Source organism: Labrus mixtus, chromosome 3 (genome assembly GCF_963584025.1).
Source record: "Labrus mixtus chromosome 3, fLabMix1.1, whole genome shotgun sequence".
Taxonomy (NCBI): domain Eukaryota; kingdom Metazoa; phylum Chordata; class Actinopteri; order Labriformes; family Labridae; genus Labrus; species Labrus mixtus.
Window position 1 is genome coordinate 12,233,621 of NC_083614.1, and position 19,997 is coordinate 12,253,617.

Below are 19,997 nucleotides of genomic sequence, written 5' to 3' on the forward strand. Positions count from 1 at the left end.
AAACCTTTCTGTGTTCTAACCTCTCTCCATTTTTCAAAAGCATCTCCAATATTGATCCTAGTTTGAGCACGTTTCTGCTCGTGGAGCTTATTAGAAACATGCAGAGGCTTTTTAGATCGGGTACAATCACTTCTATCTGAACCACTTCTCTTGCCCGCTTCCATCACTGCAACACCTGTTGGTTTGACCTGATAACTGGTCTCATATCTGACTTGCCTTTTCAAAAACGCTTTATAGAATCCTCCTCAGCAAATAGATGACACTACTCACCTGCTGATGTGATACAAACCAGTTTCATGTTTGGTGTGTAGAGAACATGCCAGGCTGCATCATGACTGAGAGCGACCCAGACTTGGTGGTGGAGTACGAGGAGCAACCAGACACCAGAACCCAAGGAGAGTGTGAAGAGCAGTCCCTGTCTGACTCCAACACGGTTAACCAGGACCAGGACTCCTTCAGCATCTTAGATGGAGACTCCCTGCTGGAGGCTGAGGGGCCCCAGATGGACATGCCTCCACTCTTTGTACATGTAACCTGTTCTGTCAACATGAAAAGCTGCCATGGCTCCATGCCCATGCAAACTCTGCCTACCTGCCTTGGTGAGTACAGCCGTGATCATATCTTTAATTCCCCAAAAACAGGGACATACAATCCTAAATCTGACTCAACACTAGTTTGGTTGAGTCATCTGTGCTCAGAAGTCCGGTTTGTGATTACAGGTGAGATTATTTCCTGCCTGGAGAATGCAGAGTCCTTGAAGTCTGTGGATTTGAATGAGCTCTCAGTAACATTAGATATTTTTGTCCTGACACTACCTCTGGAGATTGAAGTCATGGCTGAATTCCATCACAACAGGTGAGTCAAACACTCGAAACACTAAAAAGTTTGATTCTTAAACCTGGATTCTCGTCTCCCTGCTCGTTTTGCAGTTTACTCCAGGGAATAGTCTTGTTAATGTGTTTACAAGTTGTCGTCTTGTATGAGATATAAACAAAACATGGGACTGCTTGTTGAATCATTGCTTAGTAGGTTTTGGGATAGGGTTAGTTAGTATTGTGCTTCACTACGTTTTAAATCACATCCGTTACTGAATAAAAAAATGTAAATAAGTAAACTACGATAAGAAAAAAATCACCCCAGACACAACTGCAGTGTGAAACGCCAATAAACACCACAGAAGAAGAATAACAACAAGTGCAGAGAACGATGGGCAGGATAACAAACTGGCTCCAAATCTCGGAAAGATGGAGACGGAGAAGTCAGACAACAGTGGTGCAGACCCAGCTGAAGGCGAAACGTTGAATGGTGTCTAGTTTGAGATTTAAATCCTGCTGTCCTTTTTGCACTACACAGGAGTTGTTAAAAAAAACAACTTAAAAATTAACATTTAATTTATAACAAGCTACTTTTCACTTTTACTTGAGTAGAATATTTGAGTTCTCTTTCCACCTCTGCTGAGGGCCGAAGCTTTGACCCGTCTACACATAAACACCTTAAACACATTTTCTGAACATCTTCACCCAGAAAGGATTTTTCCTAAAGGTGTGTTTTGACCTAAAACAGTGTTTGTATACGAATGGCCAAAAAACACAGAAAAAGTCACATTTAAATTGAAAAAATAAAACAGCCTATGTGTGGACTAGACCTGTGTGGTGCTGGGTTCTATGTGGCAATGCTTTAAGAAAGGCTGCACAGAGTAGGAGTACCATGTGGTTACTAATTACTAATTACATTACTAACCCTTGCTCCTCTTTGTGTCCAGATACACGTCAGAGAGCAGTGTGTCCCTGAATCGGTCACCAGGGCAGCCCTCCTCATATCGCTCTGATGAGGAGCTCATGGCAGCGCTGGACAACCTGAGGGGAGCTGGTGTTGACGGGTGAGACTGTTGAACTCTTGTTTCACAGTACATTTCTGAGGTGAACTTTCTCCATGTGACTCTGATACCCTCTCTGTTTGTTTCAATGTTCTTCTAACCGTTTTTAGGGTCTCCAGTGATCCCTTATCCAAACTCCCAATTCCTCACAAGTTAGCGATTCTCGCCACAATGGATGAGGTAAGTCTGGCATAACCAAGTGTAAACTATCAGAGCAGCAAGGCAAGGAGACAATACATAAAACCAAAAGACAATATTTAAATGCAACAAGGAAGTAGTTTTACTTATTATATCTTATTATAGATGCACTGATTTGGAAAAAATCAGGACTGATGCCCGATGTTTGAAATGTTTAGAAGATTGACGATTCCAGTACCGATGTTTGTTTCATGACTTCTTTTGGTGTCAGACTCCCACAATACCACATTTTTCCTTCATGTTTGACAATGGAAACAAGTCAGAGTTCTTCCAACAGGTGACATCATCTGCCCAATAGAAAACCTCTTCTCTGAATCAGGAGTTAGGTGAACTAGATGCATTAAATTGATTTGGTACAACAAAATAAACATCGTCTTTTGACCTCGGTTCATGCTTCATTATTTGCAGACGTCTGTCAACAGGCCGATATCAGTGTTGAACCGATGCATCGGTGCATCCCTAGATCTTCTAGTACTTTCCATCTTCAGAGTTTCATTTGATAGATTTGTTACTGTCAAAACTAGCAAAATAGTTTCTGGTAGCAATGAGAATTTTTTTGAAAAAGTTAAAGGTGACATATATTTGGTAACCTGAGTGTCTACCGACCCACAAGATGTGAAATAAACCCATCCATACTTTGTTTGTAATCTGCACAAGTCTTACAACACAGAGAAAAATGCTCCGTTTCAAATTTGCTCTCCTTGTGATGTCAGAACGTCTGCAGTGAAGACGTCGACTCTGACAGAGTTGTGTATAATTCAGTATGCAGATGTTATGACCTGACAATTTAGAATGATTTATGAATATTTAGGTGACATAAGAACATTTAAAGGAGACATGTTGTGAAAAATCAACTTCTACAGTGTCCCCCCCTGACTCACTAAAGAGACACACACACCAAAATGGAGCATTCAGTGAGAGCTGGTTTATTTTGTTATATTATTTTGTTATATTTTGACCAAAGCTCAGCACTGATGTTTTATTTAGACCACAGGGGACTGTTTGAAAAGGTGGAAAAGGGAGATAATATGTCCTATGTGGCTCTTGATTTAACAGTTGGCTAGAAAGATTCTTACGGTTTATATATGTGTGTATATATCTCTCATTGTTCTGTGCGGATTTCAGATCCGCTGGCTTCTTGAGGACGAGATCGTCTCTGCTCTGCGTCATTCTCGAATCATCAGTTCAACCACGCTGCAGAAAGTAGCAGAGCATGTCATGCGGTCCAGCGGGCGACCACATTGTCACTGTGAGGACGTTCCACTGCAGTTTGTCTTTGGGCCAGAGCTGTCGCTGGAAAAATTCAAAGAGGCAAGGACACACTTAACAGAACATCTTTTAATAAACGGTTTGAGAAGAACACGTCGCCAAGTTTCACCTTTGGATGAATTTGTTCATGCCACCGTTATTATGAAACTGTACATTATTTAGAAAACTGATCAACAATCTATTTTTGATGTTTTTATTGTCAGTAAAAACAGTGTTTATGTTGTTACTTTCCTTATTAATAGAGAGTCTCATATGTTTGATGAGTGACGTCTGTTTCTGCAGGAGTTCCGCAGAATGTCCTTCACTGGCTACGTGCTGAACGGAGAGCAGGACAGCTTTTACTACATGTCTTTGAGCAGACTGCACCCACAGAGGATTAACGCCACTAAGAAGCTGTCTGAGCGCACTGCTGACCCGCTACAACAACACACCAATCCCTGCAGCGCGGGAGCAGAGGTGGAGGGGGTCTTACTGGAGAGTGAAGCTGAGAATGAGGCAGCAGAGGCTGATAGTGAGGTAACGTGCAATAACTCTGTGACGACCGACTCTGCCACTGATCCACAGCCGCCCTGCACTGTACTGCTACTGTTAGCCAGGTGTAAAACTTAAGGATATCTTATTGTCTGCCAGATGATTTGGATAACGTCTCTTCACTTAAATGTTCATTAAGCTGCTTTTCAATCTTTTATCTGTGTAATGGTTCTGTTGGTGTTGGCTTTTCTGATTCATAACAACAGGATTAAGACAGGCAGCACAGTTTCTTCTTTGATTTCTTAGTTCAGTTATCTGTGTGTTCTATGTGCTTTGTGTTAGTTTTTTTTGTTGAACTTTGACTTTAAGCCTTCAAAACTTGTTCAAAGAAAACTTTGCTGAATTTAAAATTTCACCCTCCAACTGTAGAGTGAAGAGAAGAAGTCCATCAGCACCACTACGGACACTCCGAGTGATACAACTGCAGAAACCAGTGAGCCAGTCAGAGCCCAGAAGCCTGAGGCATATGACAACGTTTCACAGAGCTCCCTTGGCATGGTAGGGGACAGAGGTCAGCCCAGTACCCTCCAGCTCCAGACTGAGCCCAGAACAGAGCCAACTTCACCCCCCAAAACCCCATCCAGTGTCAGCCTGGCTGAGTCTGTGCAGTCTGCCTCCCAAAGTGAGTCTCTCAAACATGCGTGCATGTAGACCGAAGCGTGTTTTCTTTTAACTACTTTAAAATGACAGCTCTTAGAGTTGACAGTGTGTTGAGCATTAACAATACTAAATAGTTAATGTATCAGGCCAGGTAGAGGTATCACATGTATTCCTCCAGCTTGTTTCTTCCTTTCATTATGACAGCAGCACTAACACTCATTTTGGCAGATTCTTACAACCGCTGATCAAACAAGCTTTCTCTGTTGTTTTAAAACTGAAGCGCAGTTGTCAAAGGACAGGCGGTTGAAAACTTCTGAGGGTGCTCTTTTTCTAGGCTTTGATTTAACTAACGGTTTGTCTCTCCTCTCAGGCTGTGGCAAACTCAGGCCAAGTCGAGTCCAGAGTGTCGTCTCCAGCCAGGGTAGTCTGGACTCAGACATGCAAGGTAAGTTCAGCAGAAAGTGAAACGACAATCGAACATCTTTATTTAAAGGGGACATATTATCCCCCTTTTCCGCCCTTTTAAAACAGTCCCCTGTGGTCTAAATGAAACATCTGTGCTGTGCTTTGGTCAAAATATAACATGATTCAAGCACCAGAGGAGGTTTGTGACCCTGTATAAACCAGCTCTCTCAGAACGCTCTGTTTTGGTGTGTGTGTCTCTTTAAATGCAATGAGCCCCCCCTGAATTTTCCCAGTAGATATCACTCCTCTGTAACGAGAATCAAATGGCGGACCTGCACAAAAGTTTTGCTCTAGGCTGGGGGTGGAGTCCATTGGTGGAGGGGAGGATATTTTTTTTTACCAGAATCCTACTGTGATGTCACAAGGGCCCTCACTTCTGGTGTAGAAACCAGCGCAGATTTGGGTGTAGAAATCATGGTACGACAGGGTCCACGTGCGTATCTTGCTGATCACAGCATACGCATGGCCGATTGTTGAGATCTGTTGCGGCTGGAAATGATCGTCATTTAAATACCACGCCCCTATTTATTCACGGCTCAGCTGTCCCCGCCCCCAGAGTTTACGGCATGGATATACTTAATACGGCAAAGAAGAGAAACGAGATATGACCTGAGTGACACCATAACAGAGAAAAGTAAAGAGGAATAACATTGTGTTGTCTGGCAGCCTGAAATGTCGGATTAAAGAGCTTCAGAAGAAATGCGCCTGCATGAAATTTCAACAGCGTTGGTGTGGATAACCGAACTCCAGCTGAGTTTTTAATATTTAATTTAACATCCGTGATATGTAATGTACATAATATAGGCTATAATATAATAAAATTTACACTTTCAGTGTCAGACCATACGATCTCTACAATATAGGCTAGTATTGTGGGTCTTAAAAGAAGCAGCACCCAGACCGGAGGACGCCAGCCGTACCCCACCTGAAATTATCCCAGATCGAGGAGCAAGTGGCTTCTTTCACCGGTTCAGCCTCAATATCAGGGACAAGTGGTACAGGCGAACCTGCATCTGTGTCGGATAACGTCGACTGCACTAATGGGCTCCGTGCTCACCATTAATGAGACTTTAAAAGAGAAGAGAAACCTGGAACGTCCTGAATCAAATGAATAAAGTGTTTGATGAAACGCTGTGCAATGTGCACTTCTCATCCGATTAGCCTTCTTTCCAAACATAATAATTTAACTCTTACATAAAAGAAGTTCCTGACTCCGTTTTACAGCCTCCAGATTTCTTTATTCATTATTATGTCACATGTAGTCTCTGGCCTATGTGCGTCTGCTGTGCGCAATTACGCATGTGGCACATCAGCGCATTTATTATTTAAATCTCCGGACAAACCGATTAGTTATGATCTAATGTTGATGTTCTGTATTCCTAAATATTTCATATTTCAGAGGCTAAAAGTTGTATTTAGTATCCTCTGGAAGTTTTCTGTCCTTTTAAAGTAACTGTTTTTAGTTTTTCTGTTTTAATTTGTCTCAGTATTTTCTGCAGTAATATTCCTGTGCGCTGAACGTTTAACATGTATTTACTGAAAGCAGCCTCTCTTATCTTTAATCTTTAAAGTAAATCGATTAAACAAACAAATATTCATCAAATAAAACACACAACTAAAGAAATCACCTGACAGCTCGCACTGCTCCACGTTATTTAAAAAGCAATGTAGCCTACAGAGATCGTTTGAGGTGAAGCGTAATATAAAATACATTTGAGATATCTTATCTAACAGTAAATCTGTGAACCTCTATCTATCCGTCTTAACAAGCACTGTTATAGTATGATCTAATTATTCTCCGACAGAGACAGATTCGCTGCACTGCAAGTACACACTGAGTTGAAAATGTGCATACAAGAACTGAGACCTGGCGTGAGATTTGAGTGTATCCTCCGCTCACGTCCAAATTGATAAGTGCCGAACTTTGCGTTGAAATGACTGTACACCCATTTTTCTGCCGTACATACGTTTGATAAGTGAGGGCCAAAGAGAGCAAATTTGAAACAGAGCATTTTTCTCTGTGTTGTAAGACTTGTGCAGACCACAAACAAAGGTCTGGATGGGTTTATTTCACATCTTGTGGGTCGGTAGACACTCAGGTTACCAAATATAAGGTAGAATGAAGCAGTTGTGACAAATGGTCATTTTTGACATGCAAACTCTGTTTACTGAAACAAGATACAGATATACAAATGGTGAATGGACTTGAGCTTATATAGCTCCCGACTAGTTGTTCAGCCTCTTAGTTTTCACAACTCTTCTTTTTCTTAGTTCAGGTTAAATTTCTTCTTTTAACAGCCGTTCAAACCGTAACATTAGGGGCGGGGCTACAAGAACATGAATCACAGCAGATTTCTGCGGCTCTATTTGACTCACTCTGCTCTGGAGGAAACACACCAGCTTCCCTACTAGAAACGACCTGAGTCAATTAAAACAAACCAAAAAATGACAATCCAGTCAGAGGACAGGGTCTCTGCAGACACAGTCACCACCACACATGTATGGAGGCCCAGAAGGGATGAGTGAGCTGCATCACTTTGTACAAATCTATATTATATTCTGTAAGAAAGTTACCGTCACTCAGATTTTAAAAACCCGGCTCCAGAGATGTGGAGCTGTTTTTTTACTCATGATATTAAAACTTGTGGCACAAGTCTAAAATAACATAATAAAGGATGACATCATAATTCTCCTAAAGTGGTGCCTCTGTGTGTTTGAAGGATACGATGGTGGCAGCAGTGATTCTGAATGTGAGAGCCCCACCCTGGATGAACATGAGTGTAAGTCTCCACTGATGCCTGACTTCTGGCTCATCGTTAACATTCACCAGGACAGAGTGAAGGTCTACTCCCACTCCAGGTCAGACATGTTTCTCTGTTATTTTACATATGATAAAGTAGTAGTCTGTAGGCCACAGACATTTAAAGGCTTAGATAAAAACAGAAATATCTCCCAGTACATTGATAAAAGCCTTTTACTTCTATGACATAATCTATACTGATAGTATGATATTCACCCAGGAAGTGTTTACACCTTAGTGAGAGTGTGTTCACTAAACTTGTGAATTTCCTCCAGACTTTAAGCACACTTCCAAAGATTCTCAGATGCCCGTATAAAACGTGTGACTGGATCATTTCTTAGCACGTGTCTCGTTGTTTCAGGTGCTTCACGGAAGGAAAAGACGACATGGCAAAGGAGATGGAAAATAAAGAAGACGATATGGAGCTACCTGAATATTTACAGCTGCATCAAATGGTGGTCAGGAAGATCGGTGAAATCTGCAGAGTAGTCAATCAGGTGACTACAACGCCACAGTTTGTTTTCTTGAACGGGTTCATTAACAGCGTCCTCTTGTGGAAGTTAGAATAAACACTCAAAATACCAAAAATCACTACAAAATATACTGCACATTAACACACAGTACCATCAGCTGATATCTGTGTCCCTTTGGGTTCAGAGTTTTAAGGTTAGATTTAAGCATCTGTCCCGTAATCAATCAATCTTTATTTGTTTAGCGCCAATTCATAAATGTTATCTGAAGAAACTTTATAAAAGAGCAGGTAGAAGAGCTTACCCTTAACTATATCATGTTACAAAAGAGCAGGTATTAGAAAACTTTATTAAGCCCCAGCAGGGAAACTCATCTCCCCACCGGGTCAGTTCATACACACAACACACTTTATCAACAATCTGAATAAACAACAGGTCAACAAAGAACAAACACCACTGAGACCATTTGAGACGTCAGTGAGTCTCACTCAGCTGTGAGTCAGAGCCACAACTAAAAATGTTCATTACAATATCTGACTTTTGATATTCTTCTGACTACTCAACGTGCTTTTTACACCTCAGGTCACACCTACACATTCACACACTGATGGTAGAGGTTTCTATATAAAGAGACCATCAGAAGTAACTCATACAATTCACACACATTCTTAAGCCGCCCATGAAGCAGGGAAAAACTTGGGGTTAAATGTCTTGCCCGAGGAAACATCGGACACGTTGCTGCAGGAGCTGGGGATCAAACCCCAACCTTCCGATTAAGAGGCGACCAACTCTACCACACTGATCCACAGCCGCCCCTAAAAGAGCTTACTCTTTGTTATATTATCTACAAAGACCCAACGTTAATCCATCATGAGCACTGAGCAACATTTAGCAAAGTTACAGTGGAGACGAAAAACACGAGCAGATACAGACTCAGGTGTTGGGCTTGAAAAATGGGATAGAGGAAGAGGCTGGAAGAAGGATAGGGACAAACAACAAAAACAACAATAAATAAAATATATTTATAGCTACAAGGTAAAAATAGTAAAAGTACGGGTAGTATTAGCAGTAACAATAAAGTTTGATAATAGACTGATCAGTCTTAAAGTAACGTGAGTATCTGTAATGATGATGAAACAGGGAGGACGGATTATGTTTATAACTTATGGAAGTTAAGGTTGAGCAGATGGAGTCTTAGGGCCAAGTTACAGAGAAAAAAAATCTAACATTTAGAGATTAGATTCACACATTTACGAGATTAAAGTCGTTAATTTATAATATTAGATTTGATATTAAATGAGGCTATGGTTAAAATATTATTCTGAAAAAGAGATAAAGAGACGGTTTCCTCTTTGTCATTGTGGTTCTGTCTCCGGATAAGCCCCAGTTTCTTGCAGTATCTTTTCAGGGTCCTGATACTGATGACTCTGTGATGCTGATGGGCCTAAATAATGTGTAGTTTCATATCTGCACAAGTAAAGCCCCAACACTACTATCAAATATTTAGAGACCTTAAAGCAGGTCATTCCACAGAGAGTTCATACTCAGCCTCTGTTACAGATGACACAAGAAAGTATTTCCTGATTTAAGAAACCTTAACTGAAGTATAACTTCACAAGATGCTCCGATGGCTGCTGCTCGACCGATATAACTATTGACTAAAATAACGACTTTAATCTCGTACATTTTTTTATTTGATTCTCGTAAATCTTTGACCTTATTTTCACGGAAATGTATGACCTTCTTCTCTTACGACTTTATTCTCATAAATGTATTGCCCTTAATGTACCCCTTATACTCCTTTGTAGCTCTAAGATTCACTAATATTTCCATTAATGGTAATAGATGTGAGGCTGAGTGTCATGAAGGACATAACCTTTTATTTCAGGATCAATTAGAACCCTGACAGAGTTCAAACTTTGAGTGCAAAACATGATTTGGTTTGAATTCATTAACAAAGAAGTTAGCAAACGTACATCAACACAGAGGACAAAAAGGTTCCAATCAATTCCAAATGCTGTTAAAAAGTTACATTTGTGTATTTTTTAGCGAATGCTGCTGCAAGACCTTCATGACAGTCATGTGTGTAACTCTCTACTGGTGGCTGAGAGTGAAGAGGACATCTGGAAGACGGAGTCTATCTACAGGCAGAGGCTCAACACTTCAGATGGTACGTCAGCAGGAGATGAACAGACTTTTTAGTTTCTTCTCTCAGGCTCTGTGTCCACCTAGCGTTTTATTCTGGGCGCCACTTTTTTCAGTTGTTTTCAATGAGGTGAGAACGTTTGCAGCAGGGGGCGACCAGAGGCAGAAAAAGTGCCTTATGCCTAAGTGCCTAAAAGTGTTGTCTTATTTTCTGAGCGCTCCACCACTTTTGTGCGGCTGCTCCGAGTACTTCATTTGAAAATCTTTTAACTTTTTAAAAGAGCGCAGGTGACGTCAACAGCGCTCAAAATGTAAGATATTCCCTATATTTCTGTCTCCCATGGATCGTGCCCTGTACCCTCACCCCTTCGCTCCGTGTCCAGACAAAGTCGGAGGGCAAGCATCCTCCGTTTGATGCTCATAGTGAAGGGGTACAAACGATCTCAAATATTAAACATACAGAAAAAGAAACGGAGCAGTGTCAGTTAAACAGCGGCCGTTTTTAAAAGACTGTTGTCATAGAGACAACAAGTCTCTAGAGACAACAAGTACAGCGCTTTTATTCTCAGCGCACAAGCGCTTTCTCCAGGAGCTCCAGAGCAAACAGCCAGCGCTTTTCTGCCCGTAAAAAAAATGCTAGGTGGACACAGGGCCTTGTGTGGTACTGGGATGTAATTTCTGTGCAGTTGTTTAAAGCTTCCTTCACACATTCATTATCTACCCTGTCCACATAGATTACAACACGGAGGAAAGCTATCCGGCAAGAGACTACCTGGCAGCTACCATGCAGTTCATCCCTGGACACTTCTCCTGTGACGTTGTGTCGAGCACAATTATCCACATTCACCCTCGCCTCAAGATTGGACCAAACATGGGGGTATCCAGGGGTGAGTGGTACTCAAGAGGGGACCAAACATGGGGGGTATCCAGGGGTGAGTGGTACTCAAGAGGGGACCAAACATGGGGGTATCCAGGGGTGAGTGGTACACATTAGGACGTGGTATTGTGTAGATACACCGCTCATTGATTTACGCCCCAACCGGACGAGTTAGGAAAATTAGTAATTTTCTAGAAGTTGGTTGTTTACTACCCTGAAACAAATATTTAATAAATAAATTAGCAGGTGGGGCCTAGTTTGATTCTCTTTTAAAGTGGTGTTTCTATGTAGTTTTGTCTTTCAAACATGCTAAACATTGCTATATATTTTTGCCTCCTCATGTTAGCGATTCAGGCCCTGCGCTCTGTGCTGAACTCTTTCTGTGTCGTCAACCGAAAGAACATGTTTGTGTACCAGGAGCGGACGACTAAATCAGTCTTCTACCTCAGGTAAGATCTTCTCATACTTCATTCAAATTTAGCTTTTTCCTTTCTTTTTACTCTTTCAGTATTTCATGATGATCCTTTTTTTTATTCAGAAAGGCTTTACAGAAATGTTACCACCTTTTTCAAAATACACTTAACTCGAACATGTAATCTAAAATGACACAGCACTGCAGATCTTAAATGATTCACTGGGCCAGGTGGTAGACCTTCTATAAACATGTATAACTGTGAGATTGGAGGGGAAAAACAAAAGTGTCTTACCAATATTATCCTGTGGTCACTGAATAGTAATGTGTGGTCATTCTACCAGTGGCCAAAAGATAATGACTCATGGCCATGAGATCTTCATCTCCATGCAATGACTGATCATTTCAGCTATCCACTTATAAGCATGTTTAAACTTTTTTCCCTTTTTGGAATAGGTGTGATGTTTTTTTTAGTCTGTTTAATATATTAGAGTCTATAACATGTTTATAACACTTCCTTCAGAGTGACGCCACTCACAGCAAGTCAGACCTTTTCCATTGTTGTGACCGGGTCACGTGTGCCAGGGTGGCATAGGGTGACTAAAACCACCCCTTGCACATCCAGATGCTTGTGGCTGGTGGAAAAGGTTCTAGAGCAATTTATGAGCACAAGTGAATGCAGCAGCAAAACTGACACTTCACACCTCCAGAATGTAACGCTCCTCAAACAGAGTTGGTGGCTGTTACTGACGCTTCACTCGGATTAATTCACCCTTGGCATCCCACTTAAGACGTCCCCTACAACAGATTGATGCTGTCTCATTTAAACAGCTCCAACATGCAATGCGTGTGCATTGACGTCCAAGCATCCGCTTGTCACCAGTGTAAAAATAATCTATCCTCTCTGCTCTGTTAATTTGGGCAGCTGTGGCGCAGAGGTAGAGTCGGTCGTCTCTCAACTAGGAGGTTGGGGGTTCAATCCTACAGCCAAATGTCTAAGTGTCCTTGTGACACCGTACCCCAAATAGCTCCCTGCTGCTGCATGTGAATGTGAATGAATGGGGTTAGTTAATGCTAATGGACCCTTTACATAACAGCCTCTACCATCAGTGTGTGAATGTGTTGGTGTGACTGATTAATGGTGTCCAACTACTTTTTTCTACCTAAGCGGCCACAATCTTAGCGCTAACCGAGGCGAAGGGGCGCACAGAGGTCGAATAAAGTCTTTTGATCAAATAGGTGTGTTTTGGAATAACACGATTCATCTCTCATTTCCTTTAAGAGTGGCCCTCAGGCTGGCGCATTGTGGCGGCTCAGGCCGTCTCATATAAATTCTCTCCTTCCACTTTCCCCCCACGTAGAGCACACAGCTCACTGTTGAAATCTGTTGATGCTCTGGTTGAAGTTTTATCCCCTAAAGCAATCCCACAACATCAGAAATGATCAGTACCTGTGCACATGTATGCACCTGTAGCACCTGAGGTTTGTTCAGATGGCCTTCTTGTTAAGCTGAGAAAGTCGACTGCCAGGATCCTGATGAGAGTGCGACAACACGTGCACATTACCCCCATCCTGCACTCACTACACTGGCTTCCCCTCCCACCCAGGATCGAATATAAAATCTCATTACTCATCCATCAATGCATATATGGAAATGCCCCTCCATACCTTAAAGAACTGCTCTTCCCACAAACCCGCAAGACACCTCCGATTTGCAGCCACCAACTGCAAATCTGAGGGCCCCACAGACAGTGGACTCCTTCAAAAAGGACCTGAAAACTCTCCTAAAAACCTTTTCCCTTAAACCACTGCTTTTATAGCTTGTTTTATGCTTAGGTTTTAACTCTGCCTGATTTTACCTGTCTGACTATTGCTACTGTTTTTATGGTTTTAATCTTATTGTAGCACTGTGAGATTTTCGTTTAAATGTAAAGTGAGTTATAAATAAATTGTATTATTATTATTATTATTATTATTGTTATTGTTATGTTGTACCTTGAGCAAACATGAAACATGTATTAGTTTAATTATTTATGTATAGAAGATATCACCTGTCTAGGGGGTTTCTTTTCTCAGAGCTATTTAATGACTGTAATTTATTCTTTGGAACAGACTTTCCAACACTCTCTTCAAACATTGGTACATTTAAGAGGCACAATGTTCTCTGAAAGGAAAGGATGATCAGTGTATGACATTGATATTTACGAAAGGTTATACTGTTGTGTATGTTGGTCCCAAAATATCAGAGGAACATGACAATTACCGGCTCTGTGCACAATGCTTCAACCTTTGTTCATGCTTCTTGTGTTTACTTCTGCAGACTTTGTGAAACATCACTAACAGGGAAATACTCCGATGTGGATGGAAACCTCCACGTGGCTCGCTCCATTGGACTTGCCAGGAGTCAAGAGCCTTTATATTCTGAGGATCTGATGGTAAGTACACAAAGCAGTTTACCACCATCTTTACTGAAACAAATCCTGCTGAAGGTAGAAGTGTTTACACGAACTCTCGATTCAGTGAGGAGGAATGAAACATTTCTTAGATGTCGTGACAACCATCACTCATACATTGATGATACAGAGCAGCATGTTCATGAGGGCGAATCTGCTAAAATGGCTTTTGATGTCATTTGTCTAACATTTGGGACCATTAAGATGTTGTCTGTAACCAAAGTTACAAAAGAACTGCAGGAAAGTTTTGGATTTATGAATGAAGTTCTAACCCGTGTGCTCTTCTGCAGCTGATCTGATACGCTGAAGTGAAAACCAATCATTCTAATTATTCAATACGTTTATGGATAGTTTGTTGTAAAGATGCTGACGATTCATGTCTCCCTTTCCTCAGGGCTCTCGGTCTTCTCTTGACGGCTCTCGACCGGTGGGACAAGTAGACAAGCACATCCTGCTCCTCGTGCATGGAGTAGGAAATGCAGGTAAGAATGACATATAAAGGAGTGCATATAAACAAACTTTCTGAATGATAAAATCAGGAGGTTTTATCAAATTCAAGGTGTGGCTGGTTGTCTGTCCCTAAAGCCCCTCTTCCACTAAGCAGTCCGGTTTGGTTCAGTACAGTTTGGTACGGTAAACCTTGATCTTGCTTGCGTTTCCACCGGCAACCGTATCCTCATTTTGTAAGGGGAGTGTAAGCCAGATGGAGATAGCCGCGTCAGCTATTTAAGAGTGTGACATCATCATAGCAGCCCAACACAGTGTAGCCCGCTATTAATTTAGTTAAACGATGAAGAAGAACGGGACACATTAAACAAGGGACCCTTTAGGGTCAGATCGGTACCCTTGGCACCCCAACAGAAGGGAACCAAAAAAGTAGGACGATAAGGATCCATTATTTTGGTACCATTGACCATTCCCAATAAATGGGTACCGTACCGAACTGAACTGAACCAGACCGCTTGGTGTAAACAGGAAACTGGCGAACAGTCCAGGGTGTAACCCCGCCCCTCGCCCAATGACAGCTGGGGTCGGCTCCAGCCCCTCGCGACCCCAAACAGGAGAATCAGTAAAGATAATGGATGGATGGACTTGTTGAGGGGACCTGAAAGCAGCACATTGGAGTTGTTAAACTAGTCTCCATGGTTTGAAATCTTAAATCTGACAAAACTTCCTTTTTCACTCATTGGGAAATATTTGGGAGTGGAGTCACGTAACAGGTATATTAAGTTCTCTGAGTCATTCCATATTTTAAGTTAATTCGTTGGCAGATGCATTACAGCAGAGATGGGAAAGTGGCAGCCTGGAGGCCACATAAGGCCCCCTCCTCACTCATTGTGGCCCGCTGGTTGATTTTAAATATCAATGAAGTGAAAACATGACAAAAACTGCCCTGAAGGATTTTAAACCTGAGCTGCCGATACAACAACATGCACAAAGACCAAATACTTCACAACATAAACATATTTCTGTTAAAGATTTGATTACTAGTCTGTTTTGTTCTTTGCAAGGAATTAGTAGATGTATTAGCTCTTATTGTTTCTATAAAATGTTATATATGCATGACTAAGTGCGTTTAAAAAGAAAAGAGAAATGTAAGTTAAATAAGCTTCAGTGATTCGTCACCTCTTGTGTTTAAAATGGGTACTGCAGTCCAAATTCAAAACATCGTAGAGAGCTGTCTCCCTCCGCCCCCCTCCTCTCTAGAGTAGATGCCATGTGGTGGACACTGAAGCTTCAGTGTTTATCCAGCTCTGCATCGGTCTGTAAACCTTTCTGTGTTCTAACCTCTCTCCATTTGTCAAAAGCATCTCCAGTATTGATCCTAGATTGAGCACGTTTCTGCTCGTGGAGCTTATTAGAAACATGCAGAGGCCTTTTAGGTCGGGTACAATCACTTCTATCTGAACCAGTTCTCTTGCCCACTTCCATCGCTGCAACACCTGTTGGTTTGACCTGATAACTGCTCTCATATCTGACAAACCGAGGGGCATCAAAACAGCTGTGTGGGGGCACCTTAAAAAACGCCTACCTTCTCTGGTCCAAACAAATCCAGAGCATTCAGGACCAGAATCTAAACTTTGAAGGAGGACATACTGGCTGCTGCATTGTTGTCAGAGAAGCCAGCACTTCAACATAGCATGTTTCCTTAATGTCTGATCATATAGTAAGGTCACTTCATCATTTCCGTCAGTAGATATCTTACTGATTGGACCTTTAAAACTTTACATTTGTTCCTTTCGTTAGATTATGAGGCAGATCATGCATTAACTGCAGAGCTGCTCTCAGAAAATCTCCATGTGTTCGGTTAATCATGATGTGATTTTATGGGAATGAGGGCGTTATTGAGCTTGATTGATGTTGACACAAAGAAAAGGCTTCCAGCAGCACTCAACACTTCTCAGTGGAACGAATAATGTTTGTGAATGATGCTGCTCCACTCCGCTGACAGCATGGAGACAAGAAGTCGATAAACAGCCAGCCAATAACCTACTTTTCCAAAACCTGATTGTGATGTTCAAGTAAGATCCAACAGTATAATACTTTTAGAGTATAATAAAGTATTTCTGATTCTGATATGCCCTTCATCATAGTTAAGTCATTAGTAGTTATGTGTGCTGGTGTTTCACTCTGCATACACTCTCATCTTTTGTCTCAGGTTAAACTTTTGTTATAGTGGTTTAAGTGCAATTCACTTTTATTTTTGCATTGATAAAATCTCTTTTGTTGAGGCTGTAGTGGCCGATTTCTTTGTGATGTCGTTCCTACTTCAGGATGCTTATTATGGGTTAGGTATAGGTAACTGTGATAGTTCAGCAGGACCCCCAGAAACCCTTTTCTTTTTCTTTTAATGTTTATTTTTTGGCCTTTATTTAGAGATAGGCCAGAAATCAGGGAGGGAGAGAGAGTGGGAAATGACATGCGTTAAAGGAGCCACAGGTCGGATACAAACCGCCCGCTTGGAGGACTACAGACTTTGTTCTAACCCCAAGGCTAACAGCACTCCGCTAAAACCTTTTTCTATACAAATATATATGTGGGCATTGCATAAAAGTAGTACTGATTTATTTATTTATTATTTATTGACACGGCTGCTGTTACTCCTTTGGATGGCTTGATGGCACTGTTGTTCTGGGTGTATTATCTAAGACCAGCTGGGGTTATGTCAGCTCTTCACCAGATGATCATAAAAATCTGTGTCTGTTGGCTCCGCCCTCTGGTCTTTGAGCTCAATGGGTTTTCTTAATGCTTTTTTCATGCATGTTTATTTTTTGAAACACAAAACTGCAAAAAAGTCACACACCACCGTATTTTAAGTGCAAGACCGCAACAAGACTAAAGGAGAGACAAAAAGTCAGCACACTAAATGTCCTTCAAAGTGTGTTTATCTGCTAGAGCACCAGCGACCCCCAGATAAACATACTTTGAAGGACATTTAGTGTGCTGACTTTTCTGTCTCTATTTTTTGAAATAGACCACAGTGTTCTGTTGCTTTTTAAGAAAAACACATCTAATATATCTAATAGTAGTTCTTTGTTTCTTGTTATCTTTATATCTAACTAGTTTAACCCTTTAACCTTTCACCTAAGTTCTCTTTCTGAACTTTCTCCAGAGCTTTATCTCGTGATGTTTTCAGTGGATAGTGTTTGAGTTGAAATGGATGAGGCTAGTTTACTCAAAGATTGACTGATGGTACAACTCCTTTCAGTGCTCACTGCTTTCTCAGTCAGGCCAAATACACTGCAGGTTTCTACTTAAGACACTACTTAGCAAAACAAATCAGATGTTCTTGCTAGAGCTCCAGGAAGAGCATGAGAGAGGAAAGTAAAATGCATTTGGTTTTAAGACCACAAACATATCCTCTTATGGACATTTACACATGAAATAAAAAAGTGCGTGCGGAGCTTTAAATCAGGATTTTAGTGCACGAGTTAGATGGTTTGTGTATTTGCATCAGGGAGGTGACCCCGAGATGTTTTTCTGTTCAGGTCCTGAGATCACAGACGAGCTGGTGAAGGTGCTGCGCAAACGTTTGGATGAGACAACCTTGGACATCATCACTGTCATGCTTGTGAGGAACTGCAAGCTGACACCGGCTGATGTGGAGGTAATTAGCTTTTATTTGAATATAAAATAAATAAGGGATAAGTAGTGTCATGATTTCTGAATGCAATGTTCGTGTTAGTGTGTGGCTCGTCTTTAGCTCTGAGGACATGGACCTGTGCAGTGCAGTGTGCAAATTGCTTACTCTTCCAGAATTATGGGTTTTATTTCCACTTAGGCAACTGAAGAACACTTTAATGCACTAATGTAACTGAAAATTGCTTTGGATAAGTTTTTCAGCAAATGTTTGTCTGATTAGTTCATCCAGCCCTCTGGATCCCAAGCCACTGAGGTGATGCACTTCAGTCTACCCCAGTACTGTCGTCCATGGCTGCCCGCTGTGGCTCACTACCTCAGACAGAATCTCCTCATCTTCCTGCATGTACCGAAGTACACCGACAGCAACACAGCACATCACTTCAAGGTACAATCCTTTAGATTTGTTTCTGGTAGTGTTGTGTCATTTCTTTGGCGCAATGTGCTTGTAGCCTTTTTTTAAAGAGGACATATTATCCCCCTTTTCCACCTTTTCAAACAGTCCCCGGTGGTCTAAATGAAACATCTGTCCTTTGCTTTGGTCAAAATATAACATGAATCAAGCACCAGAGGAGGTTTGTGACCCTGTATAAACCAGCTCTCTCAGAATGCTCTGTTTTGGTGTGTGTCTCTTTAAATGCATTGAGCCCCCCGTGAGTTTCCTGGTAGATATCACTCCTCTGTAGCGAGAATAAAAATGATGGACCTTCTCAAAAGTTTTGTTCTAGGCTTGGGGTGGAGTCCATGGTTGTCGATACCAGGGGAGGGGAGTTTTCCTCTTCTTCTTTTTTACCAGAATCCCACTGTGACAATACAAAGAGAGCAAATTTGAAACTGAGCATTTTTCTCTGTGTTGTAAGACTTATGCAGACCACAAACTAAGGACTGGATGGGTTTATTTCACATTTTGTTGGTGGGTAGACATTCAGGTTACCCAAATATATGTTCAGAAACACTGTAAAAGTGGATTTTTCCTAATATGTCGCCTTTAACATTTCCCTGAAGCAGAAAGGAATAAGGTTTGTCTTCTACATTCAGTTCATTAAAATTATGTAGTTCATGTTGCTGAAGAGCATGTATGTAGTAGTAATGACTTGTAGGCTAGTACAGGGGTTCCAAAAGTGGGGGTCGGGAACCCCTGGGGGGTCACAAGTTCCTTCCAAAAACAAATACATATTTGAAATTGCATATTTTACCCATGATGGTGAAAAAGTCCTCAGGTGAGGTTTGTGCCGTGTACCAGTGTAGGTATCTGTTGCGACACACTGAAATAATATAATTACCTGATGGCTTCTGTATTCTTTAGTGGTCACTACAACTCACACATAATCCCAGGAACGTTAGTCTCTTGCTCTGCTGAATGTTGTCTATTTTGTTATTTGTTTAATATGTTTTTTTCCCTTACTGTGCAAATAAATAAATACTCCTACTTGCTCCATGTCTTAGCATCAGTGAGAAAAGTCGGGGTAATACAAAGAACCAAAAAACTTAGGATATAATATTAATTGTTGTTGTCCAGGCTTCCAGGGTCTGATTTGGTCTTGTGTTCTTCTGCAGCACTACTTTCGTTTGAGCAGTGACTTGGCTGAGGGTGATATCTTCCTCTACAATAAGCCTGGAGGCCAAGGGACAGGTGGCAAAGGTATGTAGAGATACTTGATCATTACAAGGACAATGAATCAAGCAGAGTTTAAATTCAGATTTTCATTTCATTGCTAGACAGCAGAACAGTGTGTGGAATACTCTATTTGTACCTCTATA

At 41.4% G+C, this 19,997-nt stretch overlaps 1 protein-coding gene across 1 annotated transcript in view; it reads left to right on the plus strand.

Annotated features, from left to right (window-relative positions):
* Positions 1-19,997, plus strand: part of szt2 (SZT2 subunit of KICSTOR complex) — an 85,042-nt gene that overhangs the window by 26,976 nt on the left and 38,069 nt on the right. The window contains exons 32-49 of the mRNA XM_061031482.1: positions 312-599; positions 720-855; positions 1,763-1,879; positions 1,987-2,056; positions 3,200-3,385; positions 3,626-3,859; positions 4,244-4,496; positions 4,845-4,919; positions 7,660-7,798; positions 8,101-8,236; positions 10,259-10,379; positions 11,089-11,241; positions 11,578-11,680; positions 13,964-14,078; positions 14,491-14,578; positions 18,086-18,204; positions 18,460-18,624; positions 19,794-19,878. Of these exons, the coding sequence (XP_060887465.1) occupies positions 312-599; positions 720-855; positions 1,763-1,879; positions 1,987-2,056; positions 3,200-3,385; positions 3,626-3,859; positions 4,244-4,496; positions 4,845-4,919; positions 7,660-7,798; positions 8,101-8,236; positions 10,259-10,379; positions 11,089-11,241; positions 11,578-11,680; positions 13,964-14,078; positions 14,491-14,578; positions 18,086-18,204; positions 18,460-18,624; positions 19,794-19,878 (2,583 nt within the window). The remainder of the gene's footprint in view (positions 1-311; positions 600-719; positions 856-1,762; positions 1,880-1,986; positions 2,057-3,199; positions 3,386-3,625; positions 3,860-4,243; positions 4,497-4,844; positions 4,920-7,659; positions 7,799-8,100; positions 8,237-10,258; positions 10,380-11,088; positions 11,242-11,577; positions 11,681-13,963; positions 14,079-14,490; positions 14,579-18,085; positions 18,205-18,459; positions 18,625-19,793; positions 19,879-19,997) is intronic.